The sequence below is a fragment of the Protopterus annectens genome, chromosome 12.part0 (assembly GCF_019279795.1).
Source record: "Protopterus annectens isolate FY-2018-M chromosome 12.part0, PAN1.0, whole genome shotgun sequence".
In the NCBI taxonomy this organism is placed as follows: domain Eukaryota; kingdom Metazoa; phylum Chordata; order Ceratodontiformes; family Protopteridae; genus Protopterus; species Protopterus annectens.
The window spans coordinates 1,179,378,648-1,179,397,160 of record NC_056746.1 but is presented as its reverse complement, the minus strand read 5'-3'; the positions used below and the strand labels follow the sequence as shown (position 1 = coordinate 1,179,397,160).

At 37.5% G+C, this 18,513-nt stretch overlaps 1 protein-coding gene across 1 annotated transcript in view; it reads left to right on the top strand.

Annotated features, from left to right (window-relative positions):
- SRC (SRC proto-oncogene, non-receptor tyrosine kinase) overlaps positions 1-18,513 on the top strand; it is a gene marked incomplete in the record, with an annotated part of 1,446,557 nt that overhangs the window by 1,140,330 nt on the left and 287,714 nt on the right. The window contains 1 exon segment of the mRNA XM_044090212.1: positions 12,853-12,951. Within this exon segment, the coding sequence (XP_043946147.1) occupies positions 12,853-12,951 (99 nt within the window).

The window sequence follows — 18,513 nt, the reverse complement described above, 5'->3', positions numbered from 1 at the left end:
TATGAAGGTTAACAATAAAAGACCAAACTCTTTACCGAGCAATGTATGCTATATTTTACTCTAACATTTTTTTGTTTCTTGCTTTCTTGTAGGAAGAAAAAATCTGACTTTGTATTTGATATTCCTTGAAGCATTGTGATGCCTTTAGTTTACGGTATTGGATTAATAATTGTAACAGTTCAAAATTAAGAGTTCTGTTGGTGTTTACCATAAAAGTGGTTGTTATTTGATAGTTAGCAAAAAAAATTAGCTCTGTCCTGAACAAAACAATGCGGCTTTCATGTTAGTTACTTATGATTATAGCTGTTGCCTTGCAGTGACATTTTAACAGTGTTTAGTATATTGAGTTAAGTTATTAATTTTGTTTTTTGTTTTTCCCCTCCCTGCAGCTGACCGTCAGTTGCTTCCAGCTCCTCTTTTAGTATTTTGGATGTAATGGACTTGCTTTAGCCTTCTCAGGCTCAATCCCAACCCACATTCAGGGCTGTTGAGGAGATCAAGAACCCTGATGCAGCATCATACACCTGCAGGATATATGCCATAACTCCCTGCAGCCCACAGTAACCTTGGGAGCTCCAAAATCACTTCCCTTGGGTGTTGCATGTGTGTTTCTGGGTATGTGCAACCTCCCAACTTAGCATTACACCATTTATGCAGCATGGAGCTCACAAGGCTTCACCAGACTTTTAATGCTCCTAATTGCTGCGAGCCTAGGTTGTCTCCCTTCCCCAGGATGGGAGAGCTTAAGTCAGCCACTTACTCCCATCCTCCTCCCTGTGGTGTCTCAGGTGCTTGTTCTCCTAATTGAACATTGATGGTTTGGGGCTGTATGAGTTTTATCCATCTGAGCCATGGGGACAATGTCATTTATTCATTTTCTGAAACCTGTTTTACTCTGTGAAGTGTCTCAAAGGAACCAGAATGCCTGTGCCGGCAAGCACCAGGTTTAAGGCTTGAATAAGAAATGCTTGTCCATTGCAGTACTCACATAGATATATACACATATGGGCACATGCTTTCTGTCTCTCTCTCTTACAGTAGACATACCTACAGACACGTTACAGAATCACTTAACGTACTGATAATGTGGAAGGAAACCAGAATCCCTCACAAAAATACACCGCAACCTGCACACTCCACAAAGACACATCTGCTGGGAACCAAACCAGGTAACCAAACAGTGTGAGGGCAGTAGCAGTAACTGCTTTTGCTGTCTGCTGCTTTGGTATATAATTGAAGTTCATCCTTATTACATGTTATTGTGGCTCTCATTTTGTCATTTGCTACTGTCATTAGTTTGGCCAGTGAGTAATGCAGGTAGTTTGCTGTGCTATTTTTTATATGTGCACATAGAGCTGAATGTTGTGACACAGTATAGTTTTAATAAAATTAAACTTTTTAATGTTTTGGTCCGAGCTGTAGTTAACTAACAGTGCTCTAACTTTGCTAATGTAGTGTAAGTAATAGCTTCATGCACTTGGTTTCATATGTTTATATGAATTATACGGCTTTATTATTCTATTTATAATGCAGTACTGTTGTATTTGTGTAAACCAGAAATGTTTTGCAGATTGCTTACTATGACAACACACTTTTTTTTACAGGTATCCTTATGGAGGGTGTGGTGCAGAGTAGAGCTTGATTTCCTCTGAGGTGAATTAAGTTGAATATGCATGTAGCAGCAAGCATTTTGATCTGCTCTCTGCATTTTTTGTTTGGCGAAGATGGTAAAATAATCTGATTTAGCACTCTCCTACACTTAGATGGACATGTGTGCAGCTTTGTAGAAGGTATCTGTTTTAGTAAGTGATGCATTTGAGGGAATCCCCTTCTACACAGTTTGTCATAGGTATGTACTTTTAGACATACGTTTCACAGTTTGTTGTCACTAGCTGTTTTATTCCATTTTTAAATCATTGTATGCATGCATTCCATTACCAGTTCGTTGTTCTCAAACTCCTACTTTATAGTGTAGGATAACTTTTTATGCCACACTACATTGTACTTGCTTTACAGCAACAAGGTGCAATTTGCCAGTCTTGTCTGCCCTTTTGATGTATTTCCCCTACCCCATTCTTTCTCTTGCGCTGTAGCTGTCCTGTCTTTTCTTGAAACCTTCAGTGAATCTGCAGTTGGTAACATATTCTGTTTCTCCGCCACCCTCCATGAAGTTCTTCTTTATGCCTAAACTGAAGTTTATGCTCCAAGTCTGACTAGTAGTTGTGCTTCCACTTTCTTATCTCCCCTTGCTGTTCAGTCTCCCACTTTGCCCCTTAATATGTTATGCTTCTATACCATGTCTCCTTCACGGCAGACAATACCATTTGTGCCATTTTTTTTTTCTGTTCTCCACCAGTCACCTGAATTGTTTTTGCTTTTCCTTCACACCCTTTTGATTAGTTTTATCATTTTTTTTTCCTGAAAGGATGGTGGAACCATGCATGGTGTTTCAACTGTGACCTGTCCAGTGACCTGTGGAGTAAGGTTATAAGAAAAGCTCCGTAGGTACCCAGACTAAGTCCAAGCACAATAATATTCCAAAAACGGATGTCCAAAACGCTGAAATTGAGTAAAAATGGTTTTAATAATAATGAACGTACATAAAACAACTGGTGAGTGCTTTCGTGGCTTACCTGCTTCTTCAGACCATAAAAAATAAAACACTTAATACCTTATATACAGGTAACCAGTCATACAGTTAAGAGAAGTCAAGTCACATGATGCAGTCCTCTCCTCTTCAGAGCAGGTTTTAAAGCCACAGCATTATTCAGACCTGGGTATATACAGTAGCTCGCAGGTCAAGAATCCATCTTAACTCAATGTATTCTGTTTCATTAGCTATGTCACCTCCTCTTATATTAGTACCAACTTTATGCAGAACCAAAAACTTAAATCGATGGGTATCTGTTTCCATCACATTTGGCTAACGCATTACTTTCTTTCCTATTGCGTATGTCATTATAATGCTCAAGTACTTTCTTTCAACATTCGATTGGTTTTCTCAATATAGAGCCCTTCACGTACGATGCACTGTGCCCAATAAACTATGTTCTTATCTGTGCAGTCAAGGTCCGTGGTGGTGGTGCTGCGGTAGTGTTGTCACCTCACAGTAAGACGTTGTCTGGTTCAATTCTCAGCTAGACCGTCTTCTGCGTGGAGGCATGCGTGAATGGGCGTACCTTCGATAAAGGTTGTGCATCAGTGCTGGTAACTTGGCACGAAAAATCAACTACCAATCATTAGCGGACCGGAGTTCCACTGTGGCGACCCCTAACCGGGAAAAGCTGAAAGACACAACAACTTATCTGTGCAGTCAGCATAAAAGCTAAACTCATTCTTTCTCATAGTTCTAGGATGTGTAACAGAAGTAACCATCCACACATGCCTGCAGGCACTACATGACCTACATACATACATACCTCTCCTTTCAGAATGCACCCTGTCTATGTAGTTCTCTTTGTAGCATAGATGTTGCTTCTGGGCTTTATTGTTTTTAAAAAAGAATCATGGGTGGGGTCCAACCACATTACCTACACTTGGGTCCAGCATGAGTATTGGCCAGTTCTTTTTCACCACATCACAGATGATGTTAATGTTACTTGAATACATTAAAGTTACCCTATTTGCATTGCCTGTAGGTAAATGTTTCTCCTTAGCTCGTTGATCCAGGGGGTCAGAGAAATATGGTATTATCTCATTCCCAGTGGCAGGTCTAACCGCATTAATAGCCCTTTCAATGACCCTTATTTTGTAACCACACTGTAACAGTTCTATACGTAAAATATTCACAGCTTCTTCCAGCTTAGTTTCATTTGTGTGCAGTCTCATTACTCTGAGCACTTGGTTTTTAACCACATTCCTTGGAATGTGCCTAGGGTGCATGCTAGTGTTGTGTAGGATATTGTTCTACCTGCAGGGTTTCCAATACATACTAGCACAAATGCTGCCTAGCTCATCCTTAACTACAGTGTCAAGAAAGTCTGTGTCCTCTGCAGAATAATGCATAGTAAATGAAAGAAAGGTAGTTGTATTTTGTAGATAATCTACAAACTCCAATAGAAGATCGGTTGGTCCTTGCCAAACAAAAAAGACATTGTCCACAAATCGTTTATAAAATTTCACATGTGAACTAAACCTGAGATCTGTAAAAACTGATTTATGCCAAGACAGTAATCCACAGAAAAAAGAAGAACCGAGGTCCAGATCCACTCAAAAATACTGTTTATTGAACGCTTTTGTCTCTCTAATGGAAACTTCCTCATCCCTTTTATATAAAACATATAACAATCACCTGTACAAATAATGAAATTTCTTAAAGCAACAATGCCATAAAATGTAAAGGCATAATATAAAAGCATAACAAAATAGTCTAAAACACATACATTGCATAATAATGAACAAGGAATACATAACTTCACATGCACATGTGAACACTCTTAAAAACTGACATATTAAAACCTTCTTTATAAAAAAAATTGTGCTTTCAATCTTAAAACAGAACTGATGGACACAGCACTGTTTAGTCCTGGGCTCACTAGTTCTGCTAATTTCAGGAAGTCATTCAAGGATCCCCCTCTTTCTCCTAGATTAATTTGTTCAGTAGCAACAAACTTAAAGCTATGTTCTTCATTGGGATTAGTATGGACTGCTAATGCATTTTTTTTCATCCTTCCTATTAATATCATAAAAATGCTGATAAATCGTACTCTGTAATGCAATTTTCGTTTTGCCAATGTAGTAACAAGGACATTTTGAGCATAGAGCCAAATACACCACACCTTTGCTGTTACATGACATTTTCCCTTTTATAATAGATTTCCCATAGTTAGGGATCAAAATGGCTTTCCCTTCAAGAATGTGCTGGCATTGTAAACAGTATCCACATTTAACCGTACCTACACCTTTATCCGGCCCCTGTTTTTGTCTCTCCAACATGTTTTTTATACTGCAATCTCTTTTGTATACAATGTTTGGGGCTCATCCTACTATAACTGTACCTGGTCTGCGTCAATGCTGAAGATGTTCCAATTGTGTTGAATGATATTCTTAATATTATAAAAATACTGGTTAAACTTAAAAATAGCTGATTTCTTGAAGGTATTACTACTAACCTGTCCTACCTCAACCTTTTCTTTGTAACTTCTTGGAGAATGTTCCCCACATACCTCACGGGATAGCCCCAATTTTCTAGCATATCTCCCAGGATGGTCATCTGTGTGATAAACTCTTCATGTTCGGAAATCATCCTAGCCAGTCTTAACCCCCCTGTCCCTTTACCAATGCCTTCTTTTGGTATAGGGGGTGACAGCTATCAAAATGTACAAGGCCCTACTCATTGCAACCCCCAGTTTTTGCATAAGAAATTCCGATTCAAAGATGAAAGCATTATCCTTTAGTATTAGATCCAGTAGTGCACATAATAGCTCTACCTTAGAGTTAGAAAAAACCCTGTCAGATGTCAAGAAAAGCCTTACACTATCTATTCCTACATCAGCCGGAATGACCGTGAAAAGTGAATTAACATCTGATGTTGCAAACAAAATGTCATTCAAATCATCCAAATTTATTGACCATTGATATAGGTGTTGTAGGAACTGCTTGGTATCCTTCAACACAGTTGTAATAGTGTCAAGAACCAATCTAAGTTGCTTTTCGACATATATAGAGAATGTCATCTGTTTCCATCATAACCCTGAAGCAATGTCTATGCTATAGACACAACTATTTGGACAGGGTATATTCTGAAAGGAGAGGTACGTATGCATGTAGGTCGTGTAGTGCCTGTAGGCATGTGTGGATGGTTACTTCTACTTCTGTTACACATCCTAGAACTATGAGAAAGATTGAGTTTAGCTTTTATGCTGACTGCACAGATAAGAGCATAGGTTATTGGGCACAGTGCATCGTATGTGAAGGGTTCTATATTAGGAAAACCAATCGAATGTTGACAGAAAGAGTACTTGAGCATAATAATGATATACGCAATAGGAAAGAAAGTAATGCGTTAGCCAAACATGTGATGGAAGCAAATGATATCCATCGATTTAAGTTTTTGGTTCTGCATAAAGTTGGTATTAATATAAGAGGAGGTGATATAGCTAATGAAACCGAATACATTGAGTTAAGATGGATTCTTGACCTGAGAGCTGCTACATATCCAGGTCTGAATAATGCTGTGTCTTTAAAAGCTGCTCTGAAGAGGAGAGGATTGCATCATTAATTGCATCATGTGACTTGACTTCTCTTAATTGTATGGCTGGTTATCTGTATATAAGGTTTTAAGTGTTTTATTTTTTATGGTCTGAAGAAGCGGGTAAGCTGCAAAAGCATTCACCAGTTTGTTTTGTGTACATTCATTATTATTAAAACTGTTTTTACTCAAATTCAGCCTTTTGGACGTCCATTTTTGGAATGACTTGGAGTACTCAGAGTGCCTCTCTACTTTTTGAACAGAGTTCTCTTCAATTGCATTGCAGCATCTTGTTTGTTTTCACTACAGCCTTCTCTGTTTTAAACTGGTGATTCATTTTTGCACTGACTTAGTTTTACAGATATTTCATTTATTTAGTGTACCTATAAATTTCTTTGGGATCTTGGTCCCCAAGTATAAGGCTTTGCACTTCTTACCACTCTACCTAATTTGTCAATCCTCAGCCCTCTTATCTTGCTGACCCCCCGTAGGCTATCCCATGTCTAACAGTGCTCCCCTTCCCACAGTTTTATCATTCAACCCAGATAAATAGCTGTTGCTGTCAGTACTTCAGCTGATATCATGCAGGAATATCCAAGAGTTCCTGACCCTTTAGTGAACTCCATAGGCCACAATTGGGGTGCTGATAGGGCGCTTTCATTTTGACTTTCTAATGGATTTCCATACAAGTGATAAAGGACCATATGATTAGATTTTCACTGCCCAAAATATGCTGTCTGAAGTCACATCTTTAGTGGAGATCAAGGGTTAGTTTAGGCACAGTAGAATTGTTTATGCAAGACCACTGTGTATTTTAGTGGGCAGATTCTTCTATATATTTAAATATGTAATGTGCCCACTGAGTCACATGACAGTTGTCATTTAAATTAGTTTATCAGTTTACTAAAACATATATTTAGATGTCTGCTGTGATATGAAATATTTTGGAAATATCACTATAGCATGTTTATAATCATTTATGTGATGAGTTCACATGGTGTCCCAGTGATGCTTACAAACAGTGTTTTATCAAGTTAAGATTAACTGATGATGCCATTTTTAATGGAAAAACTGCACTTCTCAAAAGAAATAAGTACAGTTTGGTGTTTAGCATTTCTGAGTTCTGAATTGGGTTGTTGCAATTTCTCCTTTCCCCACTTTACTCCCATCTGTGGAGTCAGTACGTATAAGTTTGGAGGACTTTCTTCCCATATGGTGTGTGTGTGTGTGTGTGTGTGTGTGTGTGTGTGTGTGTGTGTGTGTGTGTGTGTGTGTGTGTGTGTGTGTGTGTGTTTGTTTGTAAGGGGGGAGGTTGAAAGGGGTTGTTCTCTGCAAAAACACTTACTTTGATGTTTGTGAGTGGGTTATATGTAAAATATTTTCTTGATCAGTTATCTGTTTTAATGAATGCTTGTGTACTGGTCTTTCAGTGGAGAAGCATTTCTAGTTTTTTTCCCATTTAACCACTCCAGTGATCCACTTAACTTCGTGCCCCATCCCCACTGTTCCTAGCTTACCAGTTAGTTGATCGGGGAGGAGTCAAGGGCTTTGCTAAAGCAGAGGTATACAACATCTACTAGGTTCTCTGTCCAGATCCACCAACTCTGAGAACCTGGTAAAATTTGCCAGGATCCGTCGACTGTGAACATTTATTGATGCTCATCCTGTTGGTTATTGACCTCCAGTAATTCCGTCAATGACATCCTCAGTATTTCCTTTGTGACTTTACATACTGCTGAAGTAAGGCTAGTAGGACTGTAGATACCTAGATCATTTTTGTGGGCCCATCTTGTAGATTGGAGCAACTGTAGCTGCATTCCTTTCTTCTGGCACTTTGCCCTTACATGAATGACCAGTTACAGACGTGTCAGATGGGCTGACAATGCTCTTATAGACTGTTTAGTGTTCTTGGGTTATTCCATCCAAGCTGTGTACCTTGTTTTCTTTCATCATCATTTACCTTTATTGCTTGTTCTCTGTCTTTACTACTGTGCTGTTCCCTCCATCCTTAACACTCCTCACCTACCCTCTCACTTCAGCCTCCCCAGTTGCCCTTTAAAAACAATGATGCAGAAAATTTGTATAGACTCAGTATACTACATGTATCTCCTTCCATACTTGTGGAACCTCAAGAGCTCTGTTTTATTTATTTTTCCTTTGACAACTGTACTAGTCATTCTTCCCTTTTTGTCCTTTTGCCAAGTTCCTTCTCTGATTTTGCTTTCCATATTTCTCGGGAAGCACCATTCATAGCTTGCTTAGTCTTTTTTTCCTTCATCTCTTGCCTTCCTTGGTTTCTAGCAGAATTTTCCTCCTCCTCCTCTTTTTTTTTTTTGGTAAAACCGGTTGGAGTTCTATTTCCTTTTGACCTTGCATTGTGCAAAGCATATTCTCATCACTTTTTGATAATATTTATCTTCATGATATCCCACTTTGGGCTGGTTCCATAACGTATCGCTCAGTCGTGGTTTGTATAAAAAGAAAGGTAAGAGTCAACCCAGAGGCATTTCCAGCAGAGGGAGTACTGGATGCAGAGGTACTGTAAGGGTTAATTAGAGTAAAAGGAGTGCACTAAGGATTGGATTACTGAGCATCACTGAATTAGTTTTAAGTGTGTACCAGGAGTGTTTTTTGCAGCAGCAGTTGCATACTTGGGCGAAATCTTTTGCTTATTTTCTGCCACCATGTTGTTAACCATCATTGCAGGTCAGTGTGTAGCCATCAGGGGATTTTCAGTGCTCTAACACGGTGCATAACTTAGTTAGTTCTCCTGGGGGGGGGGGGGGTGGTGGACATATTAGTTGCCTCTGTAGGTGATGTAGCCCCACCTCTGCTTTGTTGAGTGAACTGATCCCATTGGCGGCATCTTCCCTTAACAGGTGCATCTCTCACCTTCTGTCTTGGGGAAGGAGAGTAGGAAGTTCTCTTCAGATTCTACCTCTCTGACCAGATTGTCTATTTCCCAAATTGCCTGCATAGTCATCAGGATTCCATCCCTTTATCCTATGAACCTGGCTTCTATATTTGGGAGAAATCTGACATGAGGTGTGAATAGATGGTGAAGATAAGCCATATATGAGAAGGGTAAGATCATCAGCATAAGGGATGAGTTGGAGATGGTGAAGAAAATCAGGGATTTAATTTATTAAAAGGAAAAAGTGGTCATAACACCGAGCCTTGGGCTGCTAGGAGGATGGTTCTGAGATGACAGCATCTTCTGTCTCCCTGGGTTTCACCTCCTCCAACATCTGAATTATACCAACCTTTTTCCTTGTACACATTTCTGCATGCCTACTTTCCTGATTCTGTGATCCTGCTCTCCTAACATCCCTCTGATTGTGCCTTCTTTTGGTGTATATGTGCTCCTGTCATTCCAGGATTCCTTGGGGTGAAGCCATCTTGTCTCTATCCCATTCCTTCTCTCTTCACTGACTGCTCAGGACCTGTTGTCTTTTCCCCTTTCCCTGAGCTGTGATACTATCTATGGGCTTGATCTCCCCCACCACTTTCCTGTGTTGTACAACCTCATGCTACACCAACCTGTAACTCTGAAAGTTCTGTAACAACATCCTGCGTCACAGCCCATACCTGACATATCTAACTCATTTCAGCATCTGGCTTCTTTCCCAACTCATGATCTGGCTAGTGTGGATCAGGTGGGATTTTAAGAACCTAGTTAGGGCTGTTTACCTCAAGTGCTTCAACTAACCCTTATATCTGCTTTAACAAACATTGAAATAACTATTTGGAAGACCCATCTCAGCTTGCATTGCTGCTGCTTGTTATTTTTGTGATGACTGCAAATGTGGCAGTTTAAAAGCATACTGGTGCCCTTATTTTTTATTGAAGCTATTAAATGCATGCCAGTTTGTGGGCCGTCACTTCCTTGTTGCTCCAACAATGTTACTAATTAAATGTTTGTCATTCAGCCTAAAGTTAATAGGTTTAAAATGTGTAGGTGTCAGTGCAGCTATTTAGATGGATATTTTCAATACACAAATATCTCATATTTAATGGTTACATATATTAACTCTTTGAATTAAGTGCCTATGTCCTTTCTTTCTACTTTTATTAAGATTTTGTGACTTTGATGCATATTTTTGCTTAAAATTGCATGTGGTACTTTTATTGAAAAGCTGTGTACTTTATATGCACAAGTTGCATTGCTTTACCTGTTTGCAGTTTTGGCTGCTAAGCTAGTTCATGCACTTGCATGTAGGTACAGTGAGATTTTTCATTCGTTTTTATGCTTCTTGAAAACATGCTGTTCCACTAAAAGTGTTGAAGCTGATTTTTTTTATTGCACTTTGATAATGTATTATCACTGGTATTTTCAATTATCAAGATTTTATCTTTTTGGTTATCTTGGTAGGCAGTTATGCCAAAAGTGATTCTCTTCAAAAGCCTAGCACTGTGTTTTCCTGTTATTTATTTCTAAATAATGAATAAAGGTCTGATTATGAACTGGTAGCTGCCCTTCAGTTTTTATATGTTCATCGATTAAGTCACTAAAGAGAAAAAAAATCTGTGTTAATTTATTTGAGGGTGCTGCTGTTTTGCATGAGTTGCCCTGGCTGGCTGTCCAAGAGGAAATTGAACTGAAGGTACTTAGCAGTGAAGAGATGCATCTTTACAGTGCGATTCTTACTACGCATATGGTCCACCCACTCCACAATGAGTTGCTACTTAAGAGTTTGCAGCGTTATCTTCCTTATCCTTAACTGAACTGCCTTACTGGTGTAGTAAGATTCTCCCTCTTATTTTCATTATTAAAACTGCGGTGGTGGTGCTGCGGTAGCGTTGTCACCTCACAGTAAGACATTGTCCTGTTCGATTCTCAGCTAGAGCGTCTTCTGTGTGGAGACATGCGTGAATGGGCGTACCTTCGTTGAAAGTTGTGCATCAGGGCCGGCACATCAGCATGTAAAAATCTACTGCCAATCATTAGCGGACCGGAGTTCCGCTGTGGCGACCCCTAACCAGGAAAAGACGAAAGACACAACAACCTTCACATCAGTAAAGCAGCAGTTACCTAAACTTGCAGATTATTGATGTGTCGTTTGGGCTGTTATATATCTTAAGATTTCAGTACTGAAAATTGCAGATGCACTTTTAAAACTCATTTAGCCAGGGATGATGTATAACACTGGGGAAGTGCGTGCCAGTCAGTAAACCAGAGAGAGACGGTGTGTAATTGGGCCTTTTATGATGATCCATTACTTTTAGACAAAAGGTCAGCAGGTACAGAAATGAAACTGTAATACTGTGCGATAGGGACACGATATTATAACTTTTTGACATTTTAGTCTATATGTAGTCAGCCTCATTGTGGTGACGTGACTAATTTGGTAGAAGAATAGCTCCGCAAACCCTTGATGAGGGAGACCAAGGCATGTCAGTATGTTATGTATGTATGTATTCCCTTCATCTCCTCGAGTTAAGTTTTGAGTTTATGCATGCACAGGCATGGTTGCTCGATGCTATGCTACTTTGTAGTCTGCTTACAAAGTGTCACAGGGAAGTGAATACATTTTACTGTGTATTGACTGAGTGCAGCATCTCACAGAAGGACATTTTTAGTTATCAGTCGTCTTCTGAGTAGGAGAGACCTGCGGTAAAACTAGCAAAGTTTGTGGGGCCCACTTGGGGACATATCTTATTTAAGGAAAATGTAGTTGCACAAAGTCTACATTCTGTGTGAGCACTTGTGTATAGACCATATACATACTTGAGGACATTTTTTTTTTTTCAATTGGGGCCAAGCATTTTTGTTTTGAAATGTTTAATATTGAGGAGTCACAGTGGATCTCACTAAGTCTACCCTCGAAGAAGAAGAGGGTGGTGGTTTTTAAGTGTTACACACAGAGGAATAGGAGGCAGAAGCAGAATATTTTGTTTAAATACTGACCGCTACCTTGAGACTTATGTTTTGCATAGAAAGAATGGCAGATGCTTGGAAAACTGAACAGTCTAACAATGGAGGTTATGGAAGTGAAAACATTACAAGGTGTTATTCATACATGATGTGGTATGCAATAGGCACACCTGCAGAAGAGCATTGTTAGGAGCATGACTTACCAGACAACTGATGGTGTCTCTAGTGATAACACATGTTGGAAGTGCCAAATTGGGCAATCTAGTTAAATCATATTGGACAATCTAGTTAAATCAAGTCATTCTTATTTGCATACAGCTGTGTCTAAGACCATAGCAGTGATAACACTGCAACCAGAAAACAAATAATGTCGTCATGATACTTGGTGAAATGCTGGCGGCCTAGTCACAGAGCCCGCCTATATAATGTGGAGTATTGTGTCATGCTTTTAAATGTGAAATATTTTATGTTGACCACTTTGCTTCTGCATGGAATTTTGCATGGTGTGTAAAACAAAAGGTCAGACAGGAAACACTTTGGAGTTATATGCAATGATTTACTTTTATGCTGACATGTTTTTGCTTACTGAGAGTATTGGAAGGTTATTTATTTTTTTTACTTTCCTTCATTAACCAGCATTGTCTTCTGATTCACTGTCAGAAGGCACTTGAAAGCAGTGTTGTTATGAATAAGTAATAAATTACTGCCTTGTTATCCAGTCCCTTGGCATTTTTTGTAAATCTTAATTTTAAACATTTTCTATCCCTCTCCCCTTGCTGTTTTTCAGGGAAGGAGATTGGTGGTTGGCCCGCTCACTCACTACTGGAAGAACTGGTTACATTCCCAGCAACTACGTAGCTCCTTCAGACTCCATCCAGGCTGAAGAGTAATTCAACTCTTTTTAACTTGTTCCATTAGTTTTACTGGCTTTAACAGGATATTTTAAGTGGTTCTTCCCTTCTGTAGAATGGAAACATAGTACTATCTGAGGGGGGGGGGGTGTTTGTGTGTAAAACTGACTGCCATTTCACATTGTTTAACATTTTGTAGCTTTTATAACAGAATGCTTTAAACAAAAGTTCATTTCTGAATGCTGTTAATTTTTCTGTAGTATAAGTTGTGCCAGTGGGAAAACTTAGCTGTGAGTAAAAGTTTCCACTCATAAAAAATATCCAGCTGGGACTTCAGATAACAGTTAACCATAGTGTTATCTGAAGTCCCAGCTGGATTTATCATGATGTATGTCTCTTATTTTGGAGTTTACTGTACACATGGAGGTAGTCTGTGAGGTAGACTCCTTGGTTTAAGGAGAGTAACAAGACTGTTTACATGAATATAGAGCAAGAAAATATGCTAAATCAAACACTAAAATCCACTAAAAGTGAATCTGGAGACAGAAAGAAAGCATTTTTGGAGAGATCCAGAAAAAGCATTTTTTTGAACTTTGTGTAGATGGTAGAAAATTTAAATTGTGAATGAGTTGTTCTTTCCTTAGAAACTGTTTAGTACTTACAGGATCACATCCATACCCAGTGTAGTGATACCAAATGCCCTGATAATGGTTTTACTTTAGTGTACAACATAACTCGTCACTCTTTTATATTTACTGGAGTTCTGGAAACCAAAAAACCTCCACCTTTCAATGTAGTTAACCTTATCCCTGACTTATTATTGTCCCTATAGAAAAACTGAGATATAGTTTAGTGTCACAGAAAAAAACATTTTTGCTTCACAGCCATAAATTTTCATTGCCTCAAAACCAGTAAAAGATCACACTGTACACAAAGGAATAATTTAAGTGCTTTCATGCTGTACTTCATCAGAAACTAATGTGAAACACCATTAGGCAGGTTTAAATACAATTAAAAACTAACATAATTACAAACCATCCAATGAACATCCATAAAAAATGCACACCTCCGTTGACTATTTCATCTTAAAGATACAGCAGTAAAAATACAAATCCAGTAAAACACTATATACTTTTATATTGTAAGACACTTTTTATACTAATAATGTCATTAATACCTGGTGGAAAATTGGCTGCAAGAGAAACTTGCCACTTCAGCTCTTGTTTTTCTAAATGATTAATAAAGGAACCAACAAATGTTTTTTTATAGACTTTCTCCAGCACTAGAAATTCAAGCTTTCTAAAGTCAGTACAAGTTAAACTGTGCTTCACTAGCACGTTGTTCTTATCAATTTATTTAATAGCTAATAGGTATTCCCTAATCCTAGTTGACAATTTCTGGATGGTTTTACCAATATAAAAGCTTTGACAGTTCATACAAATAGCCAAATAAAAACTATACCATCAGTATTACAGTTGTAACGATCTTTGGCTGCAAAGTGGAAACTGCAGTGCTCAAAATAATAGCTGCTACACTTATTAATGTACCTACAATATTTGCAGCTATTACATGGGCATGTACCACAAGAATTTTTAACTTACATTTTTGAAGTATCATATGTACGTTCCAGTATTTGCTTCAAATTCATAGTTTTCTTATAAACAAATTTTGGTTGCATTCCTAAAATCTTAGTAAGCTCTGAGTTGCATAAAATCATTTTCCAGTTTTGTTCTAAAATATTTCTGATGCCATGATCATTTAAACTCATGGGTATGGGAAAGGAAAATATTTTTACATCCTCACTTTTTGTTTTTGGTTTAGAACCAGTACACAAAATAGATGGAAACTTAGTGTTCCTAGCTTGAATAACTTTAAGTGCAATACGATTCAATTTGAATAACGGATACCCTCTACTATGAAACATTTTTATAATAACAACTTTAACTTCTCTTAAAAATGGAATATCTGAACAAGATCAACCTACTCAGTCTTATTACCCGACCTCTAAAAATATTGCGTTTCATAAAGGATGGATGGCAGCTGTTAAAGTGCAGGTAGTTATTGGCAAAAGACACTTTTCTAAAACGTTACCGCTAAAACTTTTTGTTACAGGATCAAACGTAATTTTAATATCCAGAAAGTTAATAGCATATCCTGTAAGATTCATAACAAAATATAACCATGGAATATGTCTATTCATTTCTTCAATAAACAAATTGAGATGTTCCATATTACCAGTCCACAGGAATACCATATCATCTATATATCTTTTGAACAGTGTGACATTCTGAAACAGTCATTTTAGTTAAAAATTCCCTCTTCCACCAACACATGACCAAATTATCAAAAGCGAGTGCCACCTTGGCACCCATTGCAGCACCAGAAATCTGTTCAGAAATGGAGTCTCGAAACAGTAAAAAAATTGTTTAACACAATTTCCAATAAAGTGCATGTAGTATTCACGTCTGAATTTGTCATATCTGTGTACTTAGTTAAATAAGGCCTAACAAATTCAATCCCTTCTTCTTGGTGTATTGTAGTATTTAAAGAAATAACAAAAACAAAGTACCAGTCCTTAGGGGTAAAAATAAATAAACCAATGGTTGGAATGAACAGACGTTTATTCACATACACATAAACGCCAAATGTATAAAAAATAAGCGTTTTAGTCTCCCATGGACTTCATCAGATAGAGTAAGGATAAAGAATAAAACAGCCCTCCTTTCTTTTTATGTAAACCCTTCCCCCTTCCTTTAATTGAACAATTAACCCAGTGCAAACTCATTAACAATTACAAAACACTTGCTAAAATTCTACTTGGTTTGTGTAAAATCCTACTTGATTTATACATATAATCTTTTAATTAAAAATATATTAAAAAATGTATATGTTAGTGAAAGCCAAGTTTAAAACCACAAAATAAAAATTGAATGTTAAAATAAAAACAGATATCACAATATACAAGGTTTTTGAGACAAATTGTTACCTAAGAATCAACCAAGCTAAAGAAATAACATCTGAAGTATGAAACATAGTTTTATTCCCACTAAATTGGTAATTTTTTAAACATCAAGAAATAGTCAGGAATCTTTCAAATATTCACTTTTTTGTACTATTGGATTCAACATAGAATCTAAATAGCCTGCAGTTTGGGAAAGAAACTGTTGCTCTAAAGAGTGGATTTCTCTGCATGTTTATGAAGTTTTGGTATACCAAACATTTTTCCAAGCTCGGGGTGCTCTACTTGTAAAAAAAAAAATCAAACAATTCTGTATCAATAGAGCCCTGATGCAATAAATCATGTAAAACCAAATCAACATCATAACAACTCAATTTAACCACATCTTTAGATACTTTTTGTAACATTTATTGTCAGAAAGTAACTTAACCATAACACTGTCCTAATTGTTACCATCCATTGTAACAAGCCTACTCCCTTTGTCTTCTGTCATAATACTTAAGTCATGACAACTACACAGTTTTAATAGGGCTCAGTGTTCTTTCAAAGTAAGGTTAAAGGGAATGGGCTTGTTATAGATGTGGTTAGATGGAGTTATGATATTGATTTGGTTTTACTTGTGCGGAGGAAAAATTTAATTTGTTAGGTTTTTATTTAACCAAGTACACAGATGTGACAGATTTGGATGCGAGTACTATATGCACTTTATTAGAAATTGTGTTAAACAATTTTTTTCTGTTTTGATACACCATTTTCCAACTGAATTCTGGTGTTGAGATGGGTGCTAAGGTGGCACTTGCTTTTGCTAATTTGGTCATGTGTTGGTGGGAGAGGGAATTTTTAGCTAAAATGTCTTTCTTTCAGAATGAAAGACATTTTAGCTAAAAATCACTTGATAAGTGATAAATAAAACGTAAACCTCAGAAACTAGATGGATAGACTAAGGGCTGATAGAGGCAAAGGCCTCAATGAAAGGATACCAATGAAGCCCATTTTAAAGAACAGGGCTCTTTTTAAATGAGTAAAGAACAAATAATAAAAATATATTCGAATGAAAGATGTAGAGGCTTGTTAAAAGTGATTATATTTTTTATACTGCTTTTTATTGGTCCCAAGATAGATTTTAACTATGTAACTTAAAGCTGTATTAAGAATTCTAGTAGGGTTGTGTATGGCTTTAATTTAAAATAGAATAATTGTTACAGATTTATTGCATTTAATTGTTGAGTATATTTATATGGGACCACAATTTAATGTATTTATGGTCTGATGAAGTGGTGTCATACAACCATGAAAGCGCTAACCTTGTTTATCTGAGCTCTATGGAAGATTAATGTTTGTTTTACTTCATTTTAAACCAGATGGACTGACACTGAGATGTATTTGCCTATGGTTGAAGTATTGGCCTTTTTTTGTGGAATATTTATCTTTGCTTTTTGGTCGAATACTTAATTTGTACACCTAGCAGTGCTGTGTGTGTTTGAAATCCCACCATACCTTTTATATACTAGAAGTCCAACTTCCTTTTAAGTTCCTAAAAGTAGCTTCATCTGCCTTGCTTTCTCTTTGAATTAGTGTGTCCAGAAACCTAAATAGGTGATGTGGCATCCTGTGCAGTTCCGAGATCTGGCGTCTGCCGCAGTTTTAAGTTGAGGACAAAAAAAGTAGCAAAACCACTGCTACAAATGCTTCAGCCCTTACTGTAAATGCAGTACTGCCATTCATTTCCGAGTTCCAGTACTGCTGTACTACCTGATTGGTATTTGACAATCAGACCTCCTGACACCTTGCATTTGAGATGTTTGCCCCACCCTAACTATGCCTTTGTAGGTGTCAATCACAGATAAATGAGCAGATCTGCTAGAGTTATTGGTGGCTTTAGCACCTAAACAGAAGTGAGGGAGGTTCTGTGAACTGTAACCAACTGTTTAATAAAACCCTGCCCTTTCTTTCTTTTGTTCTGAAGTAAATTTAAAAGTACCATGAAAAGCTTTTTCACAGCTCAGATAGCACAATCTGAGAACTTCAGTGGAAATTATACATTGACACTGCTTAAAGATATTGTAAGAAGCCAATGACTCACAGAACTGTCACAGTAATTAAATGCAGGGAAAAAAATCATTGTGTAACCTGTGCCATATTTTGGGGGGGCACAAACTGCATTGTGGGAACCAACAGACTAGTCTGAAAAATAATGTCAGTAGTCAGTATAGTTCCATATCATGGCCATATCGGGTATGAGAAATTAAATTACAGATACACAGAAAGATTTTGATGTTTAAAATAGCACAGATATGATATTATGCATTTTTTTTTTAGTTTCTGAGTGGGCCTTTCATTAAAGGATTTTTAAGGGTTAGGAGTTTAAAACATTGTGTTCCCTTTTTGTTTGGCAAAGTATCCATCATGTTTTTCTGATTTCATTGCATCTGAGATTGATTTAAGGATAACATTCTCAAAAGGCTTGAATGCATAATTCTTCTACAGGTACTGAGAGATGGAAATGAGGTATAAAATACCATGGCTGTGAAGAAGTATTAGAAGAGTAAATTCAGTAGTCTGCGACAGGAGATTGATTTGACATTTCATAGGCAACTTCTAGGCTAATGATCCAAGGGAGCCACACATGCATATGATG